Raw genomic sequence first — 27,160 nt, 5'->3', positions numbered from 1 at the left:
TGAGACCAGGTTTGAGGGTATCAGGTTTTAAGATCTATGAAAGCAACAGGTTGGGTGTTTTTCCCACTCTTACACTTTTTATTCATGATTTGGGCAAAATAGCCAATTCTAAGTTAATTTTCACCTTTGTATTGCATGGCACATTAAGAGAAGATCATGCAAGGCCAAAGTAGATTTACTGCATTAAAATTTTGAAGCTACTTGAATTTTATTTCTTAAAGTCTGGACAAGCAAACAACCTGTGCCATTCTGCACATGGGTAACTCTGCATCTTTAGGAAGTTGTTAATAAGGAGTTTTATTTAAAAGGCAGCATGTTCTGTCTCTCCTGCTGTTTTAAGCTTAGCTCTGGTTACTTTTTATGCAGCATCTTTTATACAGCTGGCTTCAATTTTCGCCATTATTCATTTTGTACAAAAGATGCCATTATTTTTACCCAGTCCCATTTGTGTTCTTCACATTTGACAAATGAGCCATGGATGAGCAGCCTGAGCAAAACCAGGTGTGGAGAAGGCTGCCTCTTCTCCCTTGTGGAAGCTGCATACTCAGGGCTTCTCAGGAGCTGAGGGAAAACTCATTATCCTCCTTTTTTATAGCAGAGTGCAAGCTTTTTTTGGGTTTGGGCTTGAGAAATACACCTAGAATCTCCAAATCCTGTGCACATGTGAAAGTTGAGATGATTTAAGCAGCACTCTGACCTGGCCTTCTGGGCAGAGGATGGGTGTTCTGCACCTCTTCCCTGCCATGGGAAATGCAGTGAAGTCATTAAAACACCCATTTTTGCAGCTGTCTTACAGGCACTGGAGACCTGGGAGCTCCCATGCTCTGTCCCTCAGGTCTAGCAGGGGTTACTGTGGGCTGGAGCAGTGCCAGGGTCAGTCACCCCTGGGAAATGTCACTGACCTGTCCAGGCTGCCAGGACGTGACTGCCACTCAGCTGGCCTGGCCAACGCCATGCTTGGCAGCCCCTGAAGGAAAATAAGGTTGGACAAATTCTTTTACTCCTCTAATGTGACTCTGTCAAGCCAGTAGTGATCTGTGTTAGAGTGCTCTGGTAAATCTTGTGTTGGTGCTGCTTGGGCTGTAGCAAGGGTGGGGGATTTTGCTCAGGCTGTGGAAGGCTTTGCAAGGGGAAGCTGGCAGAATAGGTGGCTTCAGACCATCTGCCTGAACTGGTTCTGGGCTTTCAGGCAGCTGAAATATCTGTAGTCCTGTGACTGTGCTCCCTCTTGAATTCACATCTCCATGCCAAGTCTTGCAAGAGATTTTGGAAGCAACTTTATGTCTATCTTTGACAACTCCTGTGAGGAGGAGTCATCGGTGTCCTACTGTGAGTAATCTCAAACCCTCTAGTGCTGATGCAAGTGCTGCTCAGCTTCCTTCTGAGAGAGAAGGGTGGCAGAAGTGGACCTAAATATGTGGTGCTTGAATTAAGCTTTTCACTGTGGTAGTACCATAACTCAAACTTGTGTGTCAGGTGTAGTTGTGTGGCTGCTGTTGTTGCCTGTGAAGTCAAAATATTTACTCTCTGAAGTACCTGGGGTAGGTAAAATCATTGCAAAATATTTGTGCCTGACGTTTTATGGAGTCAGTTGCTTGTCTGTCCTAAAATCTTGCAGTGTTTTTTGGTATCTTCTCAGAAACTGTATAAAATAAAAATTTATGGCGTGTGTGTTGGGAAGTAAACAGCTGAAATGTTGGTTTCCTAACAGAAAAGTAGCAGGACTTCAAAGGACCTAATTCTGACTGGAAGCCACACTTGTAGAATGGCAGCCAGCAGGCCACTAACTTGCAAATTACATCAGTTCCTATCTCCATGAGTACATTTGCCTAAACTCTCTTTAATTTCCTTAGGTACCATTGTCATGTGCTTCTATAGCTAAAGCACAGTTTTTAAATATTAATCTACAAAAATTTTACTCTTGTTTGCTTCATGTCTTTCCCTTGGATGAAAAGTCACATTATGCAGAGGAATTTTTGGTGATGGACTAAACAATCCCTGGTTGTGTAAATGATGATAATTCTGTACAATGTGCCCTTTCTTTTTCATAACTTTGTGCTTGAAGATGAGTGTTGGATTCACTGATTCACTTACTTAGACTGCAATCATGATGCCAGATCTTAAATAACTTTGGTTATAACTATCTGCTTTGGTTTTCAAGTTCAGAGGGGTTTGGGGTGAATTAGGTAACCAGAGAGTTTTGTTTGCTAACTGATGTGTAGTTTCCTTGTGTTTGCTGTGTCCTAAGGTGAAATGATGGAATCAGCTCATCATGGTTGTCATTCCCCAGTCAGTACAAGTTACTTTTCATCTTTTTCTTTCTCGTTGTGCTTTTTGGTCGGTGTTGTTCTGGCCATTTTTCCTGGGTAATGAGCTAAAGGAAAGGGGTGCAAATGTCTTTTAGAAAATTTGGCATTAAGGGGAGAATGGCAGCTGGATAAGATACTGAAAAGATTTGTCTATTACTAAATTCACAGTTGGCCCTACGGGGAATCACAACCCAATCAACTTAATTTTGATGACATTGTAAAATGAGGTGACTGTTCCATCTTGGAGGACTGGGGAGGTCTCAGCAAGCAAGAGGACCGAACTTCTCATGTGAAGCTACTTCAGGCCACTGACGTCTGTAGGGGGGGAAATGTGATGTTGTTTTTTAATGCTTGAATGCAGCATGTGAGACGATGTCTTTGAGGATGAGTTAAACCATTGTCTGGCTATTTGGATTGCTCCACGTTTCGTGGTAGGAGGGTACTTCCTGGCATTGCAGTGAAACCCATGATCAATAATTAATGAAGTTAATTGAAGGGGTGTTATGGTCTTTAAGATTCTCAGACTTAGTGACCAACCTATGGTGTACATGATTTTACAGATTAACAGAATCTTGAACCTGTACTGGAAAACTTAAGGACGATAAATCACTCTTACTTTAAGTGGCACTAATTGATTATCTTTCTCAGATATCATTCTCCTCATTTTTTTTTTCCCCTAGCAACAAAGAACAGACACTTATTTATACAGCTCCCTGTTTTTATTCAAAGTCCTAGAAAATAGCTTGTTCCTGCTGTTGTTGGGTCTTTATACTTGGAAATGATGGGTTGAAGCAGCTTTGAAGCCCAGGACTAGCATGGTTAACAGGCATGGTTGTGCAGTGGACAGAGCTGAAGCCTGGAGCCCCTGCAGAACACATCAGTGGATGTGGTTTTGTATCGTTTTTCTTTGGGTACCATTAATTGTTAAATGACACAGAATTTTAACCTTTCTTAAAAATCCCATGACATTTATCTGTCTAGGCAACAAAAAGTTCTATTGAACTGAGAAAACTGACCTAAAAGTATTTTACTTGTAATTGTAAACTGTAAGTCCTAAGGCAATTTACTTGAAACAAATGGTCTTTTTAATTAAAAAAAGGAAAAAAAAAAAGGGGGGGGGGGGGGGAGTGGGGTGGGGAGAAGAGTCTTCCTTCCCCTTGGTTCACTGTCCTCTGAACATCTCTGGTATGTCCCTGCTTAAATAAAGCATTGAGTGCTTCAGCTTTACTGTCACAGGAAGCTTCAGGGATGTTTTTGGTGAGAAAAATCTTCTGTGTGGTTTTGGGAACAGGAATATGCTCCTTCCCAGCTAGTGGTGGCCAGAACAGTGGGGCAGCCTGGAGCTGCTGGCATTGTAATGGCCTTTGGTCACTTGTATTGCACCAGCAGATGATTTTGGGGCATCTTCAGCTTTGCTTTGGAAGCAGCAGTACTTGGAGATGAGACAAGTAGATGATGTGATTTGAAGTAGTAACTGCAATGGGAAAAGCAATTCTTGGTGTTCCACCTTCAAGAAATACTCAGCACAAGACCTGCTGGGTTTGTGCTTGCTTACAGAATTTATACCTATTGCAAAGAAATCAAAGCTGTGCAAGGACAAATTCAGGAGAGTATAAGTAACCCAGACCAATTACCTGAGCCTGGTTACCTTCATCCAGATGTACCAGAGACTCAAATCTTGAGCCTACAGAAATTAATTGACTCCCAGCTGTGGTTGAACTTGACAGCTTTAAAGATCTTTTCCAACCTAAATATTTCTATGATTCTATGACCTTGAAGCTTTCCTAGAGGACGAGTGGTAGTAATGCCACAGTTCATTAAATATTTTTATTCTGGTGTAAGTCCCCGTTAGTTTTTACTGTTAGCCATTTAATTTCTGGATTACTCTGTGCAAAACACATTTGCCAAGCCATTAGGCTGCCCTGGCCTGTGCCTGCCCAAGAGTGAGCTCTCCTGGGTGCCTCTCCAGAAGGAATTTGGTTACTGCAGCACTGTTCCAAGTTCTTGCCATCATTAGCAAGTCATTAGTAAATTAAATCTGAGTGATTCCCAGCAAGACTCGACCGAAGGAGCAAGTATCAGCAGTATTGTTTCAGTTGTTTGTGTTGGCTTCATGCAGAAGGAACCACTTGAGCCATGTGCTTTGTGCTTAAGCACACAGCTATGCTTTGTGTTTAAATTCCTGAGTCCTTGATCACTTAACAGGAAATATTTTTACTTTTGGAAACTGAAGGAAGTGTGTGGGTCTACTCAGAGGTTCTGTCATTTATGTGTAATATAATGTGGATTTTGAAGAATGTCATCTGACATTCACCTAAAATTCCCACTGATATGGTGTGTGTGCTTAAAGCTAGTGAAAGTCATTGATTAAATGTTTGTTTGATTGATAACTAGACCCAAGGGCTGAGAAATCTGCTCTATTTATATGGGTTATTACTGTTCTTTCCATGATATGGAAGAAAATAAGCAGCTATTCAGATACTTGAACTAGATGTATGCACTGGAATTAGCAGTCAGATTTCAAGATGAGTGAAGGTATGAGAAAGCCTTTCCCCTGCTTCAGATAATGTTGTTCTCCAGGGTATTTCAAAGTGTGAGGGATGAGTGCTAACTAATCAGGGTGGCTCCATCCAACACTTTTCTAGCCCAGCTCAGTCTTGTAGGAACATGGCTGCAGTCAAGTTTTCTTTCTGCTGCCTTTCTCTTTGCTTCATCTGAAGAAAAGAGATCCTCCTCAATGTCAGCATGGCAAGAGCAGATGGAGCTTGAGTGGCTGACAGAGAGACTCAGTGCAGGAGTGCCTGATGCTGGGGCCAGCCCATGGAGAAGTGGAGATGCTGCTGAGCTGGCATTGAAGGCTCTTCTGGAACTGAACCAGTTTTGGGGCTCTACTTCTAAGGCAGTGTTTTGCTCTTGCAGCCAAATTCTTGTGTTACTATGCTGTGATAAATTTATCTTTTTTGCCATCTTGTCTTAGCTCATTTCTGTAGTTCTGCAGATGATAATAATTCTTACATTACTTCTTATTTGTCAATACCAAAATGCCCAAAACCCAATGTTCTACTCAATTGAGTAACAGTACAGCAAAACTTTGGTTGAGATTGCTGGAGATAGAGGGTTGGAGAGCCACAGGATTTGGTTTCAAATGGATTTATTTTTCCTTTCATGTCCTTATTCAGTCACATTTCTTAGGAAGTGTATCCAAACCAATAATTTGTCATCTTGCACTTTGTGTCTCATGAATTTGGATGAACAACAGGAACTATTCTTCACCCAAAATGCTAGAAGGGGCTGAGAACCAAAATTAGATCTTAAGTCAAAGCTTTTATTCACGGTTTCAAGTTCAGGGTAGTGGAATTTCATTGTAGGGTTTATGGGGTTTTTTTGCAGCTCTTTGCTCATGAGATATTTTGTCAAGAAGGAAGAGTGCTTTATGGCTTATCTATATAGTGACTCTGAGGCATCTTGGGAAGTTTGCCCAAGATGGTTGTCTTTGATGTAGAATCTGCAGAATAGGATGCTCTAGGCCAAAGACAAATTCTCAACAAACAGCAGGATAGTCCCCACCAGATTTCCATGATGGAACTCCTAACGAAACTCAAGAGAGCAGCCAGTGACAAAACAGAGAATCAAAGTCTTCTTCATGTCATTTTGGAGCAGGTTAGTGACAGAAAAGGCAGTTCTCTGTGTTCTTTGGTTCATTACTAAACTTGTGTGAGCTTGTGACACATGAACTCAGAATTTGTCTTCCCTGGCATGCTGAGGGCAGCGCAGTCCAGTAAAAAAATATTAATAACTGAGTAGCAAAATAAAATATTTTAATGTAGACTAGCACAACAGAATCACAGGGAGGGTATGTTCTTGTGAAATAAGTCTGTGCTTCACCATCAAAAACCCTGTCAATTAGGCAGTGTGTGTTTCAAAACGTGACGTGTAGTGGATTCAGTTAAATGTGTTGGTATATATTATAAATAATGTAGTATTTGATGATACAGGGTTGAGATGTAGATCTTGGAACTTTGCTGGTCTCTCTCCTGGGAGTGTGAAGGATGGACAGGCAGTGGGCACAGAGGAGAGACATTGCTCCATTCTGGGATGGAGAGCAGCAGAGGTACCTGATGCCTGCGGAGGAAAAGGAATGTGCAGATTCTGTCAGACAGTTAGGGATTGGTTTTAAAATAACATATTCAAAGAGAAGGGTTACAAAAACCACTTGTTTACTGACAACTTCATCTTCTTGGAAGATGAAAATTTAGTGAAAAATAGACTTACCTGGATAGTGTAGCTCCTAGCACTGATGATAGGAAAATTGATAATGCAGTTTGGGACTGACAAAGTGCTGTGCTTATCACCGCACAGTGTTGTTTGTTGATACAGTGCAATAAAGCAGATTAAACTTTCTAGAAATGCTATCTTATTGTGCTTCCCTGTAAGCTCAGACTTCAGAAAATAATGCCAGTTGGGCAGTTTTTATGTGTTTGAGTACAGACTTTTTCAAGGAGCTGGATAGAAAGAAAAAATAAGTTCTGGAAGGTGTAGGGACTGTGCCCAAACGCAGATAAGTGCAATTGGAGCATGCATTAGCCTTTTGTCAGCCATTCCTGAATAGGAAAACGTCTTGCAGTTATACATAGAGACAGGATCAATGGCTTTGAAGCACCAGGGAAGCTGAGGATGAGGTAGAGCTTTTTCAAGTGCTTCACGTTCTGCTGCAGGTCCTGGGTTGTGCTGGGAAGCTGAGGACCGGACTGCAGAACACTGTGGGTTTATCCAGGGCACCCACTGCCAGGGAATATGTGTTAGGCTCATAGGGCATTTATTCAGTTATTTCTTACTCTGTACTTAAAAACTTTTAACCTTACTGCTAAAGAAAACTACCATTGTGTGTTAGTACGACTGGAACGAAAGCTGAATAGCGAATTAGCCTTGAGCGAACTGTCAATCTGACTTTGATAGCCCATCACTTAAAAGGTCCTTTTATGTTTATGAAAAAGCATGACATCAAAGCCAGGGGAAAAAAAAATACCAATACTTAGAGCTTAACTTAAACTTGCATAACTTCCAAGAAGAGGCCTTGTGTGAACTGTTTGTTTGTCCACTTGCATGGCTAATTAGCGTAGGTTACTAAAAGTCTGAGCAGTGGCCATCAAGTTTCTTCTGCTCTTCTGGGGTTTGTTGTGCTTCCATATGTGGATCCCTCAAACTGGAGTAGCATAGACAAAAGATACTGCAGTTGCTTCTCTTGCAACCTCTAGGTAGCATGCTGGAAATGCTTGAGTATAACCATTATCAGGTGAGTTGTTATTGGAGACTTATTTTAAAACCTGTTCCTATGAAGGTGTACAGTGTACAGGAGACTCTTTTCCTCTGGTGTCTTGGGTGCTTTATTTAATTTCTTTCATTCCAATAAGTGGGGGGCATGCATGGTCACTTATAACAGCAAAAGTCACTTTAATGTAATTGTTTTAAAGCAAAATAACTTTTCAGATTGTTGCCATATTTTGGGTTGATTTCTAGCTTTCGATAATAACGTTAATGATCGATGAAAGGTGACAAAGAGTTTATAGGATATGGCGGAAAATTTTCATGGGAAAAAAAATGGCCTTTCTTCTCTTGCTTATTTAGAGTGTGCAGCAGTTGTTCAGTATGAGGATTTTCATATTTTGTATGTAAAAAAATCCTAAGTACTGAGAAGCTTATCTCAAATACAAAAATAGCTGCTGCTGACGACAGTGATTGATCTGAACTGAAACACTTCTTTTCTTGCATCTTATTTGCATGATGTGTTTATAAACAGGCTGTCTTATTTGTATATGATTTAGGCTGTGTATCTGAGGTATAAGTAATCTGTAGGCAGAAAAAGGTGCCTTTGTTTCTTTTGTATTTTAACCAAGGTATTAATTTAAAAAAACCCCAAACATTCAAAACCTAAATAACCAATAACAGACCTTTTATATCTCTGTTATTTGATACTGGATTAAGGATAGAAATCCATACTTCTTGATTTTAATTGTTAGCTACTAACAAGTAAAATGAGTCCTGTGGTACAAGTCATTTCTCCATATTTTAGTGAAAACTAAATGTCACATAGCTGGAGGTCTGAACTCAGAACTGACTGTTCTGGAGTGTCTGTATCAACTGAAAACCCGAGCGTTGGTCTTAAGTGAGAAATCTCATGTTTTAGAAAAATAGCTGGAACTTCTTGGTATACTGATAGTGGGTCAGCTGTTGAAAGACCAAATTGTAAACTGATTTCTTGCCCCAAATGCGAGTTAGTGAAGCACTGTGGACTTCCTTGGAGCTGTACAGGTTTGTCCTTATGTCACAAATCTATAGCTCAGATCCACATCACCTGCAGTGACATTGTAAAACAATAAATCCCTTTTATCCTTTTCAAATTGTGTCGTACAGGTGCAGACTCACCTTGAGAATCCAACCAAGTACCACATTCAGCAGGCCCAGCGGCAGCAGGTAAAGCAGTACCTCTCTACCACTCTAGCAAATAAACATGCCAACCAAGCCCTGAGCTTGCCATGTCCAAACCAGCCTGGGGATCATGTCATGCCACCTGGGACGGGGAGCAGCGCGCCCAACAGCCCCATGGCAATGCTCACCCTCAACTCCAACTGTGAGAAAGAGGTAAGAGCTCTCCTGTTCGTGTTGTCATTAAAACAGAGCTGTCATCTGCTTTAATTAAGTTGTTTTAAAACCATATTTGCTCACTGTTAAGGTGTTCTGTTTGTCTTTTTCTGTTCGTAATGAAAATGTAGCTGCTATCTCTGTGTCTGCCTGATTAATAGATATTTTTGGCAAAAAGCCCATGTCCCTCTAGCTTCCTCTTGTTTGAACTATTTTAGCTAGTTTATACTTATTGAAACTACTTTTCTTGTTCCCCACCCTGTTGCTTGATGCACACAGTGAATAATTGACCTTTGGAGAATACAAAGCAGTATTGTAAGCTGTAGCTTTCTGGAATAATGTTATTTATGGCTTGTTCATCTAGAAAGTGCAAAGAGCATAGCAAAAATAACTGAAAAAACACAAAGCTATTTTGAGATATTTTAGGTATTTTTATGGTAAAATATGAGCAAGTCTCCTGTGTAGCTGGAAGGCCAGATTATCCCAGTAATATGCCCTAAAATGTTACTGATTGCTGTTCCAGTGCTGCAAATATAAGACTTCAATAGCCTATGTCTAGAAGTCCTTTGCAACCTTGTCTTAATCTTTATTGGCAAAAACTGAGTTAGACGTTACGTGTGCTCAGGCTCCAAAGCAAAATGGTTGGGAATATATTAACAAATATAAGACTCATGTCAGAATTTTTGTAACATGAAAAGTAGGAGGCAATTGTAGAGTTCCTCTTGTCCCCTCATTCCCCCTTCAAGCTCTTGTGCCAGATTTTCAGTACAGACGCATTCCATGAGCAAAATGTTACACAGCTTGGAGAAACAGTTATTACAGGACATATTTTGCACGTGCAAAGGTAATACTTGTGCTCCATAGTTTTGAAAGAAATGAAAATGAGATATTTCCATCCTATTGTCCCAGCTGTACCCAGACACTTTTTTCTTGAGGATATTTTCAGCTTCACTTTGCTGTGTCATCGGGGACATGTGTGCATGACACTATTTCATTCGTGCTCTTTTTGGGACTGAGACTGTGCCATGAACTCAGATCCATGCTTTGCTTTTTCTTCTTCTTTTTTTTTTTTTTTCTTTTCTTTTTTTTTCTTTTTATATCTGCAGGGATTTTATAAATTTGAAGAGCAAAGCAGGGTTGAGAGTGAGTGCCCGGCTCTGAATACACACTCACGAGCATCATGCATGCAGGTACTGGATGACACAGGAGGTGGAGCACAGGTCCCTTTTCTAAAGAGCATGTTTCTTTCATGTTATGTTGAAAAATAAACTTACCCCACAGTGTCTTTAAAAAGTTGAATATAAGATATATTTAAGGTACAATTCAGCATGTTGTTTGTTAGCATTGTGTCAAAAGCATGTGAAGATACCTGGAAAGGGCTTATGCTGTTCTAGCACAGTAATGCCATAGCAGAAGAGCACATCAACCATTTAAGGTCTTGCATCAGGAAGTCTTTTCTAACTGTGTTTTCCAAGACTGCATGGATGTGGGTTTGCCCTGATAATCTCTAAGTCCACATTTCTATGGAGATCACACTTGTGCTTTAAAAAATTATATGAGAAGGCTTTAAAGGCTTTAATCCATCTGTGGTAATTCATCCTCAGTAATCACCCTTTTATATTTTCATTCTTTTTCTTAAAACTAAGAGGTTTTTATTTCTTACCAGAATCAGTAACAAGACTTCGGGTATGGGCTGTAACTGTTAGTTCCTTTCTTGCCCTCACTTCCAGTCAGTGTAATTTGTTGTGATCACACTTTCTGGAGCTGATAAAAAAATCCCATGTACTGCTACTTTTATCATCACCATTATGCATTGGTTTTGTAGATCTCTGTCATTTAAGCTCTGGTTTTTTAGTGAGCAAAAAGGAAATAGTCCTGTCCTGAAATAGTCAATCTTGCTGGACAGTTTGGGGCACGTGTGTGGATGCTGTAAAGGACTGTTTCCTCCTGCATGGAGGAAACCTTCCAGCCCAGCCCCTGAAAGAAGGTGTTTTGTGCCACCTAAAATCAGCTCTGAGCTGCCCCTGGGAGGGTGTGTGAGGGACACAAATCCAATGGATTCTGCTGTCAGGGGCCAGCAGCAAATCTTGGCTCCCTCTCCTTCCCTGCAGGTATCCAGGGCTCGGTGTTCCTGCCTGTGCCCAGGTTTTGGTCCCATTTTATGGAGGGGAGGCAGCAGTGCTGCCGTGGGGAGAGGGAGTCGTGTCCTTAGAGTCACTTATTCCACAGGCAGCTTCCTCCTCTGCTTCAGGAGGAGCAGTGTGTCCGTGGGCAGGAGGTGCTGGTGGGAGGAGGGGGTTGGACCATGAATCCTCAGCCCTGCCATGACCTGAGTATCCTGCCTGGACAGCAGGAGTCACAGCTGAGGGATTGCCCAGCTGCACAGGCACCTCTGCTGCGTGGCTGCAGTGCTTTGTCAGGCTCCTGTGTCCCTGTGATCCCAATAACTGTTCTGTTTCTCTTTGTCCACTTCTCTGCTACAGATGGATGATGTGATTGATGACATCATTAGCTTGGAGTCCAGTTATAATGAAGAAATCCTCGGCTTGGTGGACCCAGCCCTGCAAATGGCAAACACGGTACAATGGTCCTTTCCTTCTGGTTTCCCTGTTAAGTCTAACTGGTTTTCCTTGAGAGGAAGCAAAACTACAGCAGGACTTTTCTTCCTTGCAATTAACTAGTTATTACATTGTTCTACAGGGAATAATTAGATTTCCTTTGAAGAGTTTAAGGTGATACAGTTGCAATGAAAAATGTGAATTTAAAAATACAAGCTGGATTCAGGTCAAGAAAATACGAAGGGCAATTTTGCTTTTCTTATTTCCAAGTTAGTGGCGAGAGGATTGCAACAGAGGAGTAAACTGTGCTACCAGGAGTAGCACTGATTTTGAAGATTGTCATAGACTTTATACTTCAGAAAAGGAGGAACCTCTGGCATCCCAGGTTCCTGAATGTTGTCATATTCAAGTAAGAAATGGTCTGCCAAGTGTTAGCATCCCTATCCAGAGACACTTTCTGTTATCTCTAACATCACAGCTTTATCTCTGCCTGATTTCAGGTGGGGAGAAGTCCCCAGCTAGACGTCAGCAAAGATGTTACAGAATTTAGCAGAAGGAAAAAAAAATTTCAAAAAGCAATCTTCCAAACAAACAAAAGGGAAGGAAGAAACAAGCTTGAAAACTGAAAAAGGCAGGGGACGTGGGAAGCCTGTGATAAAAGCCAAGAACACAGAGGTGCAGAAAGCGCTGAGGGAAAGCACAGGTGTCCTCCAAGTGGCTCTTTTGGTTTGGTTCACATTGCTTTGAGAATTAATATAATCATACTTCTGGCATAATCTGATTTTGATCTTCTGTGGAGGGTAGCTCCAGTGAATTTTTTTGCCTTAGGCTTAAGTGCTGTTAGATCTGGCTGAGTAGATGTCTGCCAGTGCTGGCGTCTGTTTCTGTTTCATCTGGTGCCAAAATTTGCAGCTTACCACAGAGCATTGATTTTGTGGCATAGGTTTGCATTTGCTGACAGTAGTTGTCTGATGTCATGTTAACCTGGTCCTGTGCTCCCACAGATTCCCACAGCCCTCTCAGAGACGTGGTGGATGACGCAGGAAGCGGCCCACCAGCTTCCCTTTCTAAATGGTGCCCTTTGAGCACACAGGCAAAGAGCTGCACGGTCCTGCTGCAGAGAATAAATTTTCCTTTAATCTAAGATGACTTGCAAAGTGCAGCTGTCCTGGAATTTGAGAGGAAACCTCAAGGAGCTGACAAAAGATAGCTTTCAAAAAGTTAATATTTTTTTTCAATTTATCTTTTTTTTTTCATTGAGGGATGAGGTTCTTCTGGAGTCTTTTCTCTGAAGTTCCATTGGATTGGGACACATTAATTCAGAAGGGTTATCTTCACGCTTTCCTTCTTTTCTCATTTCACAGGGACCCCAGAGTGGCTCTTTGCTTCCAGACAGGTATAGAAGGATACTCTGCACTCTTTTGGTGCAAGGAGCCCCTGCCTGTGCTTTGCTGTGCATACTGCATGGCATTGTAAAGACTGCCTGATCCACATTTACTGTGGAATTTCAGAATTTTCCCACTCTGTATGTTGAAGTCTGAAAAATAAGGATATGAAACAGTGAAATTAAGACTTCTTTACTGATAAGTTTAAATAACTGGAGGAAAAAAGCATATTTCAGTCTCTGAATCAGCCTAGTACCAGTCCTGAAGAGATGGAAATTGAACCATGTTTCTCAATAATTGGTTTAGGGAAAAAAACCAAGCCAGACACTTTTCTTTTGGGACAGGACTTAGCTCTTAAAACATGCAACATTTTGTTAATAAAGAATTAATGCCTACAGACTGAACTAAGTCGAGGTAGGAGAAATCAAGAGAGGAAATGGTCTCTAAAGAGACACAAGCTATAAATAGCTGTGCTGAGTCTGTGACAAAGGCAGTTGTTGTTCCATAACCAACAAAGAACAAAAGGACCAGTTTGTTACAGTTGGTAACAGTACTTAATTGATAAGCAAAATCAGAGATTTCTGTGCAGGGCAAACTAAGGGAGTTTCCAAGTACCTTGAAAATGGCCCATTGCAGTTAACTGCTTGTGAGAGTGGAATAATAACTGTGGTGGAAAGTATCACAAAATGGTAACTAGTTTATAGAGGTTTTCTGCCTAGATGTCACCTGCTAATTGAATTACTGAGTACTGTGTAAAGTGCTCTTGTGGAGATAACAATTAATTCATCCAGCTAATCAACTCCAGCCAGAGCCTGGCATGGAAAGCTTTGTGAATAGGTACAGCTCCACTTCTAAATGTGGCTTTCTTCTGGAATTTAAACTCCACTGTAGAAGAGTTTTTTACAGGGGCTGCTGCTGAGCTTGTGCTTGTAGGTCAGGGAACATCACAATATGTTGTGGGCTGCACAAGCTGGGGTGCAGAACCCATCCAGTGTGTACTGGTACCTTAGAAACAGCCTTGTTGGTCACACAGCTGATGTCTCAGTGATTTTAGACAGAATGTGGGTGCTTGTTTTGTTGGGAGTAGTGGAGGAGAAATGAAAGCCTCAGACTCCCATGAATGTACACTATGATGAATCTGCAGTCATAATTACCATATTTCAAATTTCTGTTATATAAAAGCCATTATTAGGAAAAAAAAAAAAAAGAAGCAGATGCAAAGTGATAGGAAAATTTTAATTTGTTTTACTTGGTGTTTGTGCAATTTGTGATGCCAAGACCTTGAAATATGAAATCTCCCTAGTGGAAGCATTTTCAACCATGCTGTTTCAATGAAGATAACATGCTAAACCTGGCATAAGCCACCCTTCCTTCACTTACTTTTTGGAAGAGTAAAGGTGGATGATCTGGCTGGTGCTGTATTTAAATTCCTTCTCAGCCAGAAATAGCTAAGAAAGCTCTAAGGAAAACCATATTTAGGTTGGAAACATGCTAGAATTTGAAGAAGACAGGGAAGGAGCTTCCTTAGCTCCAGAAAATTCCGTGTCTTTCTCAAGTTTGAGATTCCAGCTTCCCTATGAAATGGCTGTGGAAGTTTTGACATTTTTCCATCTTGTACTTGAGGATGGTGGTGAAAGGCTCAACTGTCTTAGAGCCAAAATGTTTGCCAACAATGTGTATTTTTTTTTCCAGTTTCTTCAAATAAGAAACAATTGAGATAAATACTCAGGTGTCACTGCAATGGGCTCATAATAAACTCCTTTGGGGCTTTTTTTGCCCCATTTAAGCCTAGTGGCTGCTTTTGTGTGCTCACCACACTGCTGTCTTGTGCATCTCAAGCCAATGCCCCCAGCACAGGGGTCCTCTGCCCTTTCCCAGTTCCCTAAACCGTGCACTAATGACTATTGTGTTTACCTTGGTCAACTCATTTTATTCCTCTGGCAGCTGTTACAAAATTGTGAACTGAGGATGTGCCTCAATTTTCACTTATCTTTAGCTGCAGGTATTTTGTGTGAAATGGCCAGAGTGTTGCATGCACTTTATGTTTTTGGAAAGGAATTAGTAGTGTAAGTTATGTGTGAAATGTGACCAGAGATGTGACCTGCAGCCATCCTGGAGAAAAAGCCTCTCAGGGACTCATACTGAGCATGGACCATGTGTAGGAAAATGTTAAAACTGAAGCTTTTGCCTGTGGAGTTTGGATGCTGGGGAAAGTGGTCAAAGAAAGGAACTGATCAGTCTCTTTGCTCATGGATCACTGATTTAAGTGGAGATTGTTGGCATCTCCCTCCCCCTAATGTGAATTTCTCTGAAAAGCATTCCTGTGGACAGCTTTAGCAGCCATGCACATGTTCAGCAGTTGCTGCCTGTCTTCTCTGTCTCCTTTTGTGATCATTGCTCACACTGGTCCTGTTTATTGACATGGAAATCTGGCTCAGTGTTTGACTCCTTTGGGGAAAAAAAATCAATCACAAACGGTTGTAACAATCAGGGTCCATGTTGCAGTAAGGAAAGCAGCTTGGTGTTCTCCACATTTCATTACAACCTGGCTGCTTTACCCAGGCTTTGAGATGCCACTTTCAAGATTTCTAACAAAAAAATCTTCTTTTTTATTTCTAAATTCCCTGAAGTTCCTAATTAGATTTCACATGTCTGGTTATGAACTTCAAGTCCTTGGGCTACAAACAAGGTCTTTGTGTTCTCCCCATGCTTAGGAGCATGAATAGTTCAAGCACATCCAAGTCAGAAGGGTGTGTGACGCTCTTGCTGTGTCAGTGTCAGGGATGTGTTTGGGGGACCCAAAGGCACAAGGGTCAGCCTTGTAGAGCAGTGAGACTGAGTGGTCATCCTGGCACTAATGTGGGCAGGTCACAACCAGCACAGCTGTGACCTGAGCAACACTATTATCTTCCTTTTTTTTCTTTTTTCTTTTTGAGTAAGGCTGACTCATAGTGAGAATTCAGCTACATTTATTCCTCTGTCTCTTCAAGTTTTAGTCAGGGGACTTTGGTTTTGTAGTTGGCCATCATCTGTTCTCAGCAACCATCAGCATGGCTTCTAGCTGGTGGTACTTTACATATCCACTCCTGTTTAATCTGCTTCCATATGGCAGAGAAATTTTCTTAGGTCCCAGTCTGGCAAGGCCTATCAGTAGGAGTTTAATAGTCCTGGCTGTGACTCACTGCATTGTATTCACCAGCATTATTTACATGGGTGTAAAGTTAATACCTACTCTAATCTCTGCAGGATCAGTGTCTTGGAGGGATTGGTTTTCTTTGCAGCAGTGATGATTAGTGTTATCACTCAGATAAGATACCTGAGTGTTTTATACCTGTCTTTTCAAAACCAAATAAGAGATGGGTAAAATAATCCACTCAGGTTAATTGCAAACTTATTTAAATATGTTTCAATATAAAGGGATAGCTTTGATGGAACTTGTTGAAATACTGTCCTATTTCTGTATAAATCTACTTGTTTAAATACCTAAATAAATTCAGCACAGTGAACAAGTAATTGAGGAAACTTACTGTAAAAATAATCTTCCTCCTACTGGTGTGCATTTTGTTATGTAAGGCGAAAAACAAAGTAAACTAAAATGTTTTCTGTGTAGGTAGCTTTCAAATCACATGAAAAATGTGATTAATTAATACAGTGTTCTTCTTCCAGCATGTGACAACTTGCAAAGTGCTTCCACTCACGTATCCCTGGAAAAAGTGGGGGGTTTCTCTGGGAGAGTTCTGTAGGCTCTTTCAGATATGAGAGAAGTTTAAGGGATATTGATGTAATAGTATTAGAGAAAAATAAGGAGCAACAGTGCAGCAATATCATCAGCATTTACCTCTTCTGTTACCTCTTAATATTTTAAATCTGCATACTTTTGAGGAGAGAGAGCAGAACTTTCCCAGTGTAGATGTTTTATCCCTCATGCCTGTGAATATCTGTGGATTTTGCTGACCTTCTTGCAGGCTCTGTTTGCACATGGAAAAGAGCACAGATTACTTAGCACATCCTGACTCTGTTCTTCTGTACAAAGGCATTCATAAAGGCAAACCAAATGATCCTTTTCCTTGTTTATCTTTTCCAGTTGCCTGTGTCTGGCAATTTGATTGACCTTTATGGCAACCAGAGCATGCCTCCTCCAGGACTAAACATCAGCAACTCATGTCCAGCTAATCTTCCTAATATAAAAAGGGAGCTCACAGGTAAATACATCTAAAATACCACCTTAGAGTAATAGTATCATTTGAATTCAGGTGATACTGGACAGAATTTCTGTTCTGAGAAAGAATATATGGGTGAGCAGTTACTTTCAGCCCGTGTTCATGTGTGGGTGCGCGTGTGTTCACTGTCACAAGTCCATATGAAGTCCTTAATTGTTACAGTCACACCTGCACTGTCTTGTGTTCCAGGAAGCTTCCATGCATCTTTTCCAGAGCTGTTTACTAGTTTGGACTTACTGATTGCTCTATCAATACCAAACTTTAACAACTTCACATCTGTAGTCTCTGTGGGTTTCATGTCGAGGAATGATACACATTGGGGCTTTACTTCAGTAGGGGAGGGCAGTAATGAACAAATAGCCTGTTATGATGTGAAGTCTGGTCATGTAGATCCTTCAAAATGTAAAATTAGGCACTTGGGGGATTGGAATTTGATGATCTTTAAGGTCCCTTCCTACCCAAGCCATTCAATCATCCATGAATATGTATCACTAAATTAAGATGAAAATGAAGTGTTCCTTAAAGTTTTATGCCAATTCCTGCAGCAGTGCTCTGAACAAGCTGTGGGAGGCAGGGGCAGGGAAGTGGGACACTAAAAAACTCCTTTTCTCAAGCACATGTGTACAGGAGCAAGATAGTTTGAAGCAAATAATAAGTTTCATATTCACAGGCATGTTTTATTTCTGCTCACTTGGAAGGATATAACCACACATAGAGTGCATATGCAAAGCATGGTTGTCTGTAGGCTGTCAAATGGAGTTCCACTCTAGAACTGATGGCAAAATCATATTAATGCCCAGAAATGCCTGTTCTTAAGCCCAGCAGAGAGTCACTAACCATGCAGTAGGGTAGGGGCCTGGTTTCTTTTTTGTCTGTCATCTTTCTGGGTTTCTGTTGTGAAAACTCAAAGGCTGACTCAGTTGCAAAGCAGGTTCTGGACAGGAATTAGTTTAAGCAAAGCAGTTTTAATAGGCCAGGAGGAAATGCCACCTCTCTGAGCCAGCAGATATTTGCATTTATAGGACAGCACAGAATTTGAACTCAGCACCAAAAAAAAAGACACACAGAGCACACAATGATTTGTGGCTGCTAGAAAAAAGCAAAGCTTGTACAGAGATGGAACTGTGCAAGAGGAGGGTGGGAAGGGAGGAGAGCTGCTCAGAGTTCTGCATTACAGGCAGTTTTGTTGTCCCAAGTATAGAAAGTCCCAGGGGCTGTAGGCTGCAAACTCAGTCCAGCTTAGATGTGCAGACTGGTGGATTTTCTGCAGGCTTTTTTTTTTGTGTCAGGCTTCAGGCCAAAAAGGCAGAAAGAGAGGGAAAATTGTGAGTGAAGATGTCTTATGGAAGTCCTCAATACATCAAATACATCAAAACAGAACTGAATTAAGTTTAATGTCTGTATGCTACACTTACCTGTACACAGAATTCATTTAGGTGGGTCTTTTTCTGATCAAAACAAAGTAATACAGGAAAGAAACTTACTGGCTACAGTGAGGGATTCTTTAACAATGGAACGTGTGATAAAAGGTGATGCACTCATTGCTCCTCACTGACTTACTGTGGAACTGCAAAGTGGTTGCTGGTTTGGGGATTCAAATGCAATGGGGCAAGGATTAATGAATTAATCCTTTTAAAAAAATGAAAAGGGGTAGAGCAAAGATAAAATACTTGAAATTACTTGAAAAGCTTAGGACCAAATGAGAACTGAAAAGAAGAAATTTAGTTGTGCTGCTGCCTGAACTATTTTATGCTGAAGTTAATAATTACTATTATAGAATATAATATCAATAATAATAGAATAATAAAAAATAGGTAATAAGTGTGTAGAGCAAGATGAAGGCCACGTCTGAGTTGAGGAGACAAGTTCTGTGCAGCATGACTGCCATGACTTTCCTTTTTGCTTTTCCCAAATCAAGAACCATTGTTTTCCAGCTTTATTGCTAAGAAAGGTGTTGAATTTTTCACCTTTTTTTTTTTCCCTTCATCTAACAGAAACAGTTAGCATAGCTGGAAAATACACTATTCTTAACAAGTCACTTAAGGTATCCCTTGAGTGCTGTGGTGGTGTGTGTGCACGTGCCACAGAAGGATGTAGCCTTAATTTGGGTGAGCAGAGCCTGTGAGTCCTGCCTGTGTCACATCCTGAGCAGGCAGCAGTGCCCCGAGCATGCTGTTCCTCTGGCTCAGCTCCCGTGGGATACGTGTGCACACGTGGAAGGTATGCTGGATTTCAGCACCTTGTCATCCTCAAATCCCTTGCTGAGTCAGGGCCTCCGTGGGAAACATTCCCATCCAGGGAGTCACTCTGGGAAGTGTGGGAAGAGATGCTCCACAGGTGCAGAGGTGAAGCTCAGTCCCAGCCTTGTGTTTTGGCATCCTCAAGCCCTTCTTGCTCCTTGGAATGGGGGTAATGATTGGTGTGACAAATATCCATCAGGCTTCCTGTGCAGGCATTTCACAGGCTGGAAGGCTGTGATTGAATTATTTTAATTCTAATTACCTCATTCACATGCACAGCATGTATTTTTCCTACAGAGTCGGAAGCGAGAGCGTTGGCTAAGGAGAGGCAAAAGAAAGACAATCACAACTTGAGTAAGTTTTGGTTCCTCACATTTTGCACCAATTCCTGGAATGATTTTGGGTATTAAATGTTCAAATACTAATGTTTTAAATCTGGATGAGATACTGCACGTAGTATAAAGCACTAGATCATTGTGTTATGCCCATAGATCAAATAGCTCAATTTCTTGTGAAATGTGTCCTTAAATCTACTACTGAATTATAACTCTATTTTTATTTATTTTCAATAAACCAAGTGAATGAGTGATTGTTATCAGTGGAATTGCTGGGTTCAACACGTGACCCAATTGCTTTTAACAAATCCACCTTGCACAATTCCGCTTTTTTAATTTTAATTTTTTAAAAAATATTAGATGTCTGGTCAATTTGTGGCTTTAAACAGCAAATGGGTCCTCACTATGGCAATTTTATAAATTTCAGTTTTGAAAGGAGCTCATATTTGCAAATTGGAAAATAATGTTTTAAAATAATGAGCATCTTATGACTTAATAAAGGATCCATAACTTTTCTTTTTATACTTTATAGTAGTAGAAAAAAGGAACTGTTTCATGCCTTGAGCCATTCAGAAGCCTTTTCCATAGCATGAAAAGGTAATGCAGGAAAATTGGTATTTAAATTTGACTTTTGGATCCTCCGAGTGTTGCACGTGGAAGACTGCTTGAAAAAAGAGACAGTGCCTTTTGTCCCTATTTCTGTCTTGGGATTTCCTTGAGCATCTAAATATTTGTCTCTGAATTTGTCTGTGATCCTTATCCCAGAAAATGCTTGTTTCTCAGTCATTCTGGTTTTTAGTCTCAGTTAAACTCTGCAGTCCCAAAATTTACAGTATAGACAGAACTTCTGTCTTAGTGTGTCCGTGTGTAGGAGAGCAGAATAAATTATCCCTGGATTTTAAGCTTCAGGCAAACATTTCAGCGGTGCTTAAAGAAATCTTTGATAAAACACTTGATAAGTTGTGATTAAGTGTGAATATTAATTGCAACATTTGTGCTGTTTTTCCTAAAGTTGAAAGAAGAAGAAGATTTAATATTAATGATCGTATAAAAGAACTGGGCACCTTGATACCCAAGTCAAATGACCCGTAAGTACAACATGCCCAGGGAGACTGTGGGAGGGAGAAGGTAAAAAAAATCCTAGGGGAGAGCAAGAAGTTACAAAAACCCCCAAAACTCCTCTTTTCTACTTGCTCTCAGCACTCTGTGACAGCAGAAGTGCTTGAAAGGTTCCATTATATTTTTTGAAGATTTTTTTGAGGGATTAATTTTTCCCCTTTTGGAATCTGCTTGTGTTTGTATTAATTAGATGCTTTTTGTCTCAAAGCTGGGCTTGGTGCTGGGGGTGACTGACTGCCTTACCAGAGTTGTGAGGAGGGGAAACCTTATGCTGGTCTGGCTGCTGAGATGGTTGCATGTCTTGTTAAATGATTCTTTTAATTAATTAGATGTTACAACTTGACAAGACAGAACTGGTCCCTGTTTCAGTGAAAATGGAGGGCAGTTTATCTGGGAAGCCATCCATTCCCCTTCCCTCCAAGGGAAAAAAAAAAAGGAAAATAAAGAGCATAACTGTCCTTGTTCACTGTTAATTTGTCGGTGTTTGCTGTAAGTTCCCAGATGTTCTTTGTGATAATTCTACAATGATTTTGCTGCTTTTAGCTTGTATTTACACTTTCTCAATGCTGATTCAGTAGCAAGGAACCTTTCTTCCTCTGGAGTTTGAGAGCCCACTTAAATCAACACCCCGTGATGATTTTGGGGACATTTTGCAGTATTTTGAGGCACTTGCTCATGGAGCAACTTCACAGCTACTCTGCAGAGAGGCTCTGCAGCCTCCTCAAAGGCCAGCAAGACAATATGTCTCAGTACCAATGTCCAGGGCAGGTGGATCTTTGCACTGACAGGTTGCAGTAAGATGTTTTTTTGCCCATTTAGAGAAAGTGAGATGATGTGAGGAGATGCAGCAGCCTCTCTCTCTCTCTGAAGCAGACGTGCTTCCCAAGGGCTGTGCTCCAGCCCCCTCTAGTGCACTGCAAACGCCTTCTGCATCCACAAACTCGCAATAAATAGCAGCTGGGTGTTATGTGTGCATAATGTACAGGTACAGGTATGAAGGGAACAGCTCTGTGAAGCAGAGCCTTACCTTGTCCTTTTGTGTTGTTCCAAAGTGACATGCGCTGGAACAAGGGAACGATCCTGAAGGCGTCGGTGGATTACATCCGCAAGCTGCAGAGGGAACAGCAGCGCACCAAGGAGCTGGAGAACAGGCAGAAGAAGCTGGAACATGCCAACAGGCACCTGCTCCTCAGAATACAGGTTTGCTGAGAAATGAGCTGCAAGTGCTTTTGGTGTTACAGCGTGTGATTGCAAATAGTGGTGGCTTGGGGGGTGTGGGTTAGAAGGAACCAGCGTTTAAATTGGTGGGCAGTGCGGAGATGTCTGCAGAGATTTTTCCAGAAAAAGCCAAAGATATCTTAGTTAAAAAAAAAAAAAAAGAATCCTAACACACATAAGTGCCTAGTAAAAGCACTTATGAGTGGTCTGTTTTTATTCTACCATGGCTAATGCTAGTTCCAAACCATGCCATCAAAAAGATTTATGTGGTAATACATTCTTCTGTTTGCCAGGTCTAAGGCATTGGGACTTCATGTGTCATATAGTTGTTGATAGTCACGAAATTAAGTTCAGCTCTTTGTGAGTCTTCCCTGCTGCTTGCAGTCTGTAGGACTGTACAACAGTTCTCCTCAGCACTGAAAAGCAGTAGGTGGCATGAATATGTTTTTTCTGTGGGTTGCTGCCTTGTTAGATTCACCCAGGTTCCCAGTGTTCTGAGCTACACAGAAATTTAAGGGTGAAAACTCCATTTCTCTAACTAATTCCTTTGTCTTCACCTCAAGCTGGATAGGAAACCTTAACTTTGATGCCAACATAGGGTTTTTTTCTGGATAGCCACCCCTCTCCATAGAAGGGTAATTAAAGAAGTGTACCAGAAGTGGGTGTAAGAACACCTAACATGGAGACAGTGATATCCCAGATATCCTCGTGTTGCTGCTCCCCTGCAGCACGAACAGCTGTGCTCTGCATGTAGCTGCAGCCTGCCAAGAGACCCCTTAACAGCCCAGCTAATCCACTGGGGAGATAATGAAGCTGCAAATACCTGACAGTCAAGTGTGGAAGTAAACAGCTTTAAAATAGAATGGGTCAAGTTGAGCCTCAGCGCAGTTTTGTACTTGGTTGAGCAATCTGCTGCTAGAGTGAGATGATAAAAACACAAATCTTCTGCAGAGCAGCATCAAGCAGTGGTGTTTCAAAGCTAAGTGAGATCACTTCTTAAACATCTTTCATCTTTCTTTGTATTACCCACCTGCTCTGACTTCTTCAATCAAAATACCATAAAACCCAGACCCTTGAATAACAGGCGATACATCTGGCAGCAAATAACCTCAAGTGTGTATTTTCCCTTTTTGTGTTGATTAATCATGAAGTAAGGAACTCCTGGTTCTGGCACGTTAGCTGATGGAAGAAGTGCTTGCTCATTCCACCTTCTTATCTTGCAGTGTGCCATTACAAGCTTGTTTTAGCCTGGAGATGATGGGAAAGGGTAATAATCATTCTCAGTGACAGGAATATCCAGAAACAGCACAATCACAACAGAGATTGTGATTGCCTGGTATAATACAGAAGTAGAAGCAAAATGTCTCTTTTACTGATGTATTTGTGAGAGAGCATTTCTGTATTATTAAATGTGAATGTGAGATTTAAACTTTTCATGGAAATTTGAAGAATCCTGGCTCTGTGTGAAGTCTGAAACCTTCCTGTGACTTCCTTGTGATTTTTTTTTTGCACAGGAATAGTGTTGCTCAGTTTTGATTGACCTCTTCCAGCTCTGCCAGACTTGTAGAGTGAGAAATGTCCCCTCCAGAGTCTCAACAGGGATTGATAAGGATCACATAGACATGCTGTGCCTTCACAGATGACTTTTTAAAAATTACTAAAAACACATGCTTCTGCTAGTTCTTTTTTTTTTTTTTCCTATTTTTAAATGTTTTCCTCACCCTACCTGATGCCAAACCTGTCTATCCTGGCACTGGTTTGAGAAGAAGCCTGAGGGGAACATGTCTGTGCTGCAGAGTGCTGGGTTTTGGCTCTGGTGTAGGTGCTGAGGAGGAGTGTGAAGGGCCTGTGTGGGATGGTGTTCACCCACCTCTTCAAGACTCTGCTCTTCAGGTGAAAATCTGCAGGGCTGGAGTGTGCAAGGTACAGGCACTTGTCACTATGGGGAAGGGATGAAATGTGTACAAGAGAAGGAAACTGGAAGCTGCGAGACGAGCATAAGACAAATTTTACTTCCAGATTTAATTTGCCCCTAATTCTCCTTCACAGGAACTTGAGATGCAAGCCCGGGCACACGGACTGTCCCTTGTCCCATCCACAGGCCTTTGCTCCCCTGACATGGTCAACAGGGTCATCAAACAGGAGCCTGTGCTGGACAACTGCAGCCAAGAGATGATGCCACACCACACAGACCTGTCCTGCACCACCACCCTGGACCTCACCGACGGCACCATCACCTTCAGCGACAACCTGGGAAACGTGACTGAGCCAGCTGGCACCTACGGAGTTCCTGCCAAAATGGGATCCAAACTGGAAGACATCCTGATGGACGATACCCTGTCCCCCGTGGGAGTGACTGACCCACTGCTCTCCTCCGTGTCTCCTGGGGCATCAAAGACGAGTAGCAGGCGGAGCAGCGTGAGCATGGAGGACACTGACCATGCTTGTTAGCATCTGTTGGCACACCCTTCATAAACTGCTTTGGTTCTTTGATCAGTAGATGAAATAATTTACCTTTTGTAGAATTTTTTTGATTTTTCCCCCCCCCTTGTGCTTCATCAGTGTGTGTGCGTGTGTGTATATATTATATATATAGAATTTTTTTTAGAATTTTTGTGAAGAAACTTGTATATTCTATTTTAAAACTACCAATGCCTCCAAAATATTGTACAGCATATGTACAGAATCTGTGAACTGGATTCGCCAAGAACTTTGAACTGGTCAAATCTACTCAAAGCAATAGAATTACAGATGAAGAGTCTGTTTCTACTGGGGGGGGGAGGGGGCAATTGCAGGATTGTAAATGCAACCTATTTACTTGGAAACAAAATGTAAAGTTTAAGAATGTAAAGAAACAACAACAATGACAAAAAAGTCCAATTTGTAATTGTATTAATTGAATAGTGCTGCCTTAAAGATACAGTGTCCCTCAAATGTTGGTCTTATTTGACAAGTGTTTAGGGAAAATACCCACCTGACTTCACTCAGAAAACAAACTAAACCCAAGTGTTAAGACATCCTGATTGTGTTGATTGTGGTATAAAATGCTGTTGCTGAAACTGCAGGGAGATGTGAGTGTCTCAGAGTGTTGTTTAATTTTACTCTGAGCTGATTTGGGTTTTCCTTTTGATCATGGATCAAGTTTTTCCTCTTCAATTTTTATTTTGTTTTGTGACAGACATGGGTGGCTTTGCCAATGGCAAACCAAGCAGGAGCACTGTAAGTTGGGATACACTCTTTGGACAAAAGGAAATTATGCATATTATCAGCTGGGCACATTATGTTGTACATATCTAATTGGCTTTATTTTTTTTTTAAATTGCATTGTACAGTTTCTTTTGATTTGCATGGATTCCTTAGTTATCCTCAACATTTTGTTTTAAATTTATTTGTATTTCATTTGTAAGATTTTTGCCTCTTAATATTGCAGCGATTTTTTGACATTTTTAAAACTCATTGGAAGTTTTCTGCGTTCTTTGTAAACACTTGAAAGGAAGCTTTTATGCAGGGTTCTGTGTTTTAAGAGAGATTTTGAGAATATTTTGTATATTACAGTCTCACTTTGAAAATGTTTTTAAACGCATTTAAGGTAGAGTAAAAATTTAGATTAGGTAATAAAACAACTCTGTAGAGAAACTGAACTTACATATTTATTTTTAGTGATACAGAAAAAAAGTAGTAATATGCTTGGAAACATAACTATGTAGTTAATATACCCGTTAGAGCAATTCGTGTTCTATTTCAGCACCGGGGCTGACATAAGAGAAAAAAAAAAAAAAAAGAGTAAATTACTGTATCTGCAAATAACTGTTACTTGATAACAATGTTATTAATTTTTAACATGCAACCATGTTGTAAAAGTAGTTTGGTGCATTATCTACTCCAGTGTAGTCCTATGCAATAACGGTAGTTTTCCTTGTATTATATCCAGCCTAGGTGTTCCACGGAGGTGACAGGTGGTGTTCCGAGCTAGACAGAGGGAATGGAATTCTCCACGGCAGCCTACAGCTGACTGGCAGGCGTAGCTCGTTCAGAATGAAGTGCCTTAAACTCTAGTTGTAGTCTTCCTCGACTAGCACTGACTGAAGTGTGGCGTAGACAGAGCTTTAGGGTGGTGGTGTGTAGGGCCTTGAGGTGTAGCATGGTGCCTACGGATAGAAAACCAGAGCTTCCCTTTCTCCTTTGTGCTACACTGGAAATTGCATAGGATGAGTGCAACGGTGAGTAACCTGAGTGCCAGTTTGGCCGGCTTTCCAAGAAAACCTTGGGCTCAGCAGGTGGTGTTCAGAAACCAAATGTGAACTGGGTAGGACGGGGTGGCTGGGGGTAGTGATGGGAGTTCCCACAGCGCTGAGCCCTCTCCCAGACATCTCTCCAGGAGGGCTCCCTGCCTGGCACTGCTGCTGTGGCATGGGGGGCAAGGGTTCCTGGTGTCCCCTGCCTGGTACTGCTGCTCCTGGTGTGGGTGGCAAGGGCTCCTGGTGTCCCCTGCCTGGCACCTGTGCTCCCAGCACAGGGGGGCCGGGCTCTGCAGGGCTGTGGAACTTGCTCCTGGTGTGGGTGGCAAGGGCTCCTGGTGTCCCCTGCCTGGCGCCTGTGCTCCGGGCTCTGCAGGGCTGTGGAACTCGGGGTCTGTGTTCCTGTCACTCTTCCCGTGGCTGTGTCCAGCCCTTCCTTCCCGCTTGAGCCGCCAGCGATGTGTTAGCGTTGATGCAACCATGGGGTTGTGGCTTTTTTTCTTTTATAGTTCTTGAAGGAGGAGCTGGAGTTGGGTTGTAATGATGTCCCCCTCAGCCCAGGCAGCTTTTGGGAATATGTCTTTCCTAGGGTAGAGAAGCTCTGGCCCAGGCAGGACCAGGAGGCTGCAGAATGTGCTGGGGGTCACCATGGTCCTGGGGCAGGAAATGCCCCCAGTCCCTGCCAGGCAGCTGTGCCATAGCTCTGAGTCAAGTGTGGGGTACAGGCTTCTGGTGCTGCTGTTTGGCTGGGGTGACAGGTAGGAAAATCTGTGAAAAATGGTTATAGTTGTAGCACAGGGCTGTGTTGCCCTTCCCCAGCTGCCAGAGGGGCAGCTCTGCAGCATTGGTACAGCAAATCAGGGTGTGCATGCTAGAGTGTAGTAACTGAGAACCACTGA

The 27,160-nt window shown here is 41.6% G+C and overlaps 1 protein-coding gene across 11 annotated transcripts in view; it reads left to right on the top strand.

Annotated features, from left to right (window-relative positions):
- Positions 1 to 25,659, top strand: part of MITF (melanocyte inducing transcription factor) — a 97,204-nt gene extending 71,545 nt beyond the window's left edge. For 6 of the 11 annotated variants that reach the window (XM_041425881.1, XM_041425889.1, XM_041425887.1 and 3 more), the window contains exons 3-10: positions 8,721 to 8,948; positions 10,055 to 10,138; positions 11,432 to 11,527; positions 16,976 to 17,093; positions 19,631 to 19,705; positions 20,699 to 20,774; positions 21,858 to 22,005; positions 24,073 to 25,659. In XM_041425881.1, coding sequence (XP_041281815.1) covers positions 8,721 to 8,948; positions 10,055 to 10,138; positions 11,432 to 11,527; positions 16,976 to 17,093; positions 19,631 to 19,705; positions 20,699 to 20,774; positions 21,858 to 22,005; positions 24,073 to 24,474 — 1,227 coding nt within the window. In that variant the 3' untranslated portion in view covers positions 24,475 to 25,659. The remainder of the gene's footprint in view (positions 1 to 8,720; positions 8,949 to 10,054; positions 10,139 to 11,431; positions 11,528 to 16,975; positions 17,094 to 19,630; positions 19,706 to 20,698; positions 20,775 to 21,857; positions 22,006 to 24,072) is intronic. The other 5 variants (XM_041425882.1, XM_041425880.1, XM_041425886.1 and 2 more) reach the window with 3 other exon arrangements.
- The last annotated feature ends 1,501 nt before the right edge of the window (positions 25,660 to 27,160 follow it).

The sequence above is a fragment of the Onychostruthus taczanowskii genome, unplaced genomic scaffold, assembly GCF_017590055.1.
Source record: "Onychostruthus taczanowskii isolate IOZ18803 unplaced genomic scaffold, ASM1759005v1 scaffold9, whole genome shotgun sequence".
Classification (NCBI taxonomy): Eukaryota; Metazoa; Chordata; class Aves; order Passeriformes; family Passeridae; genus Onychostruthus; species Onychostruthus taczanowskii.
Note: the sequence above shows the minus strand (reverse complement) of the source record. Positions and strands in the feature narration are given on the sequence as shown.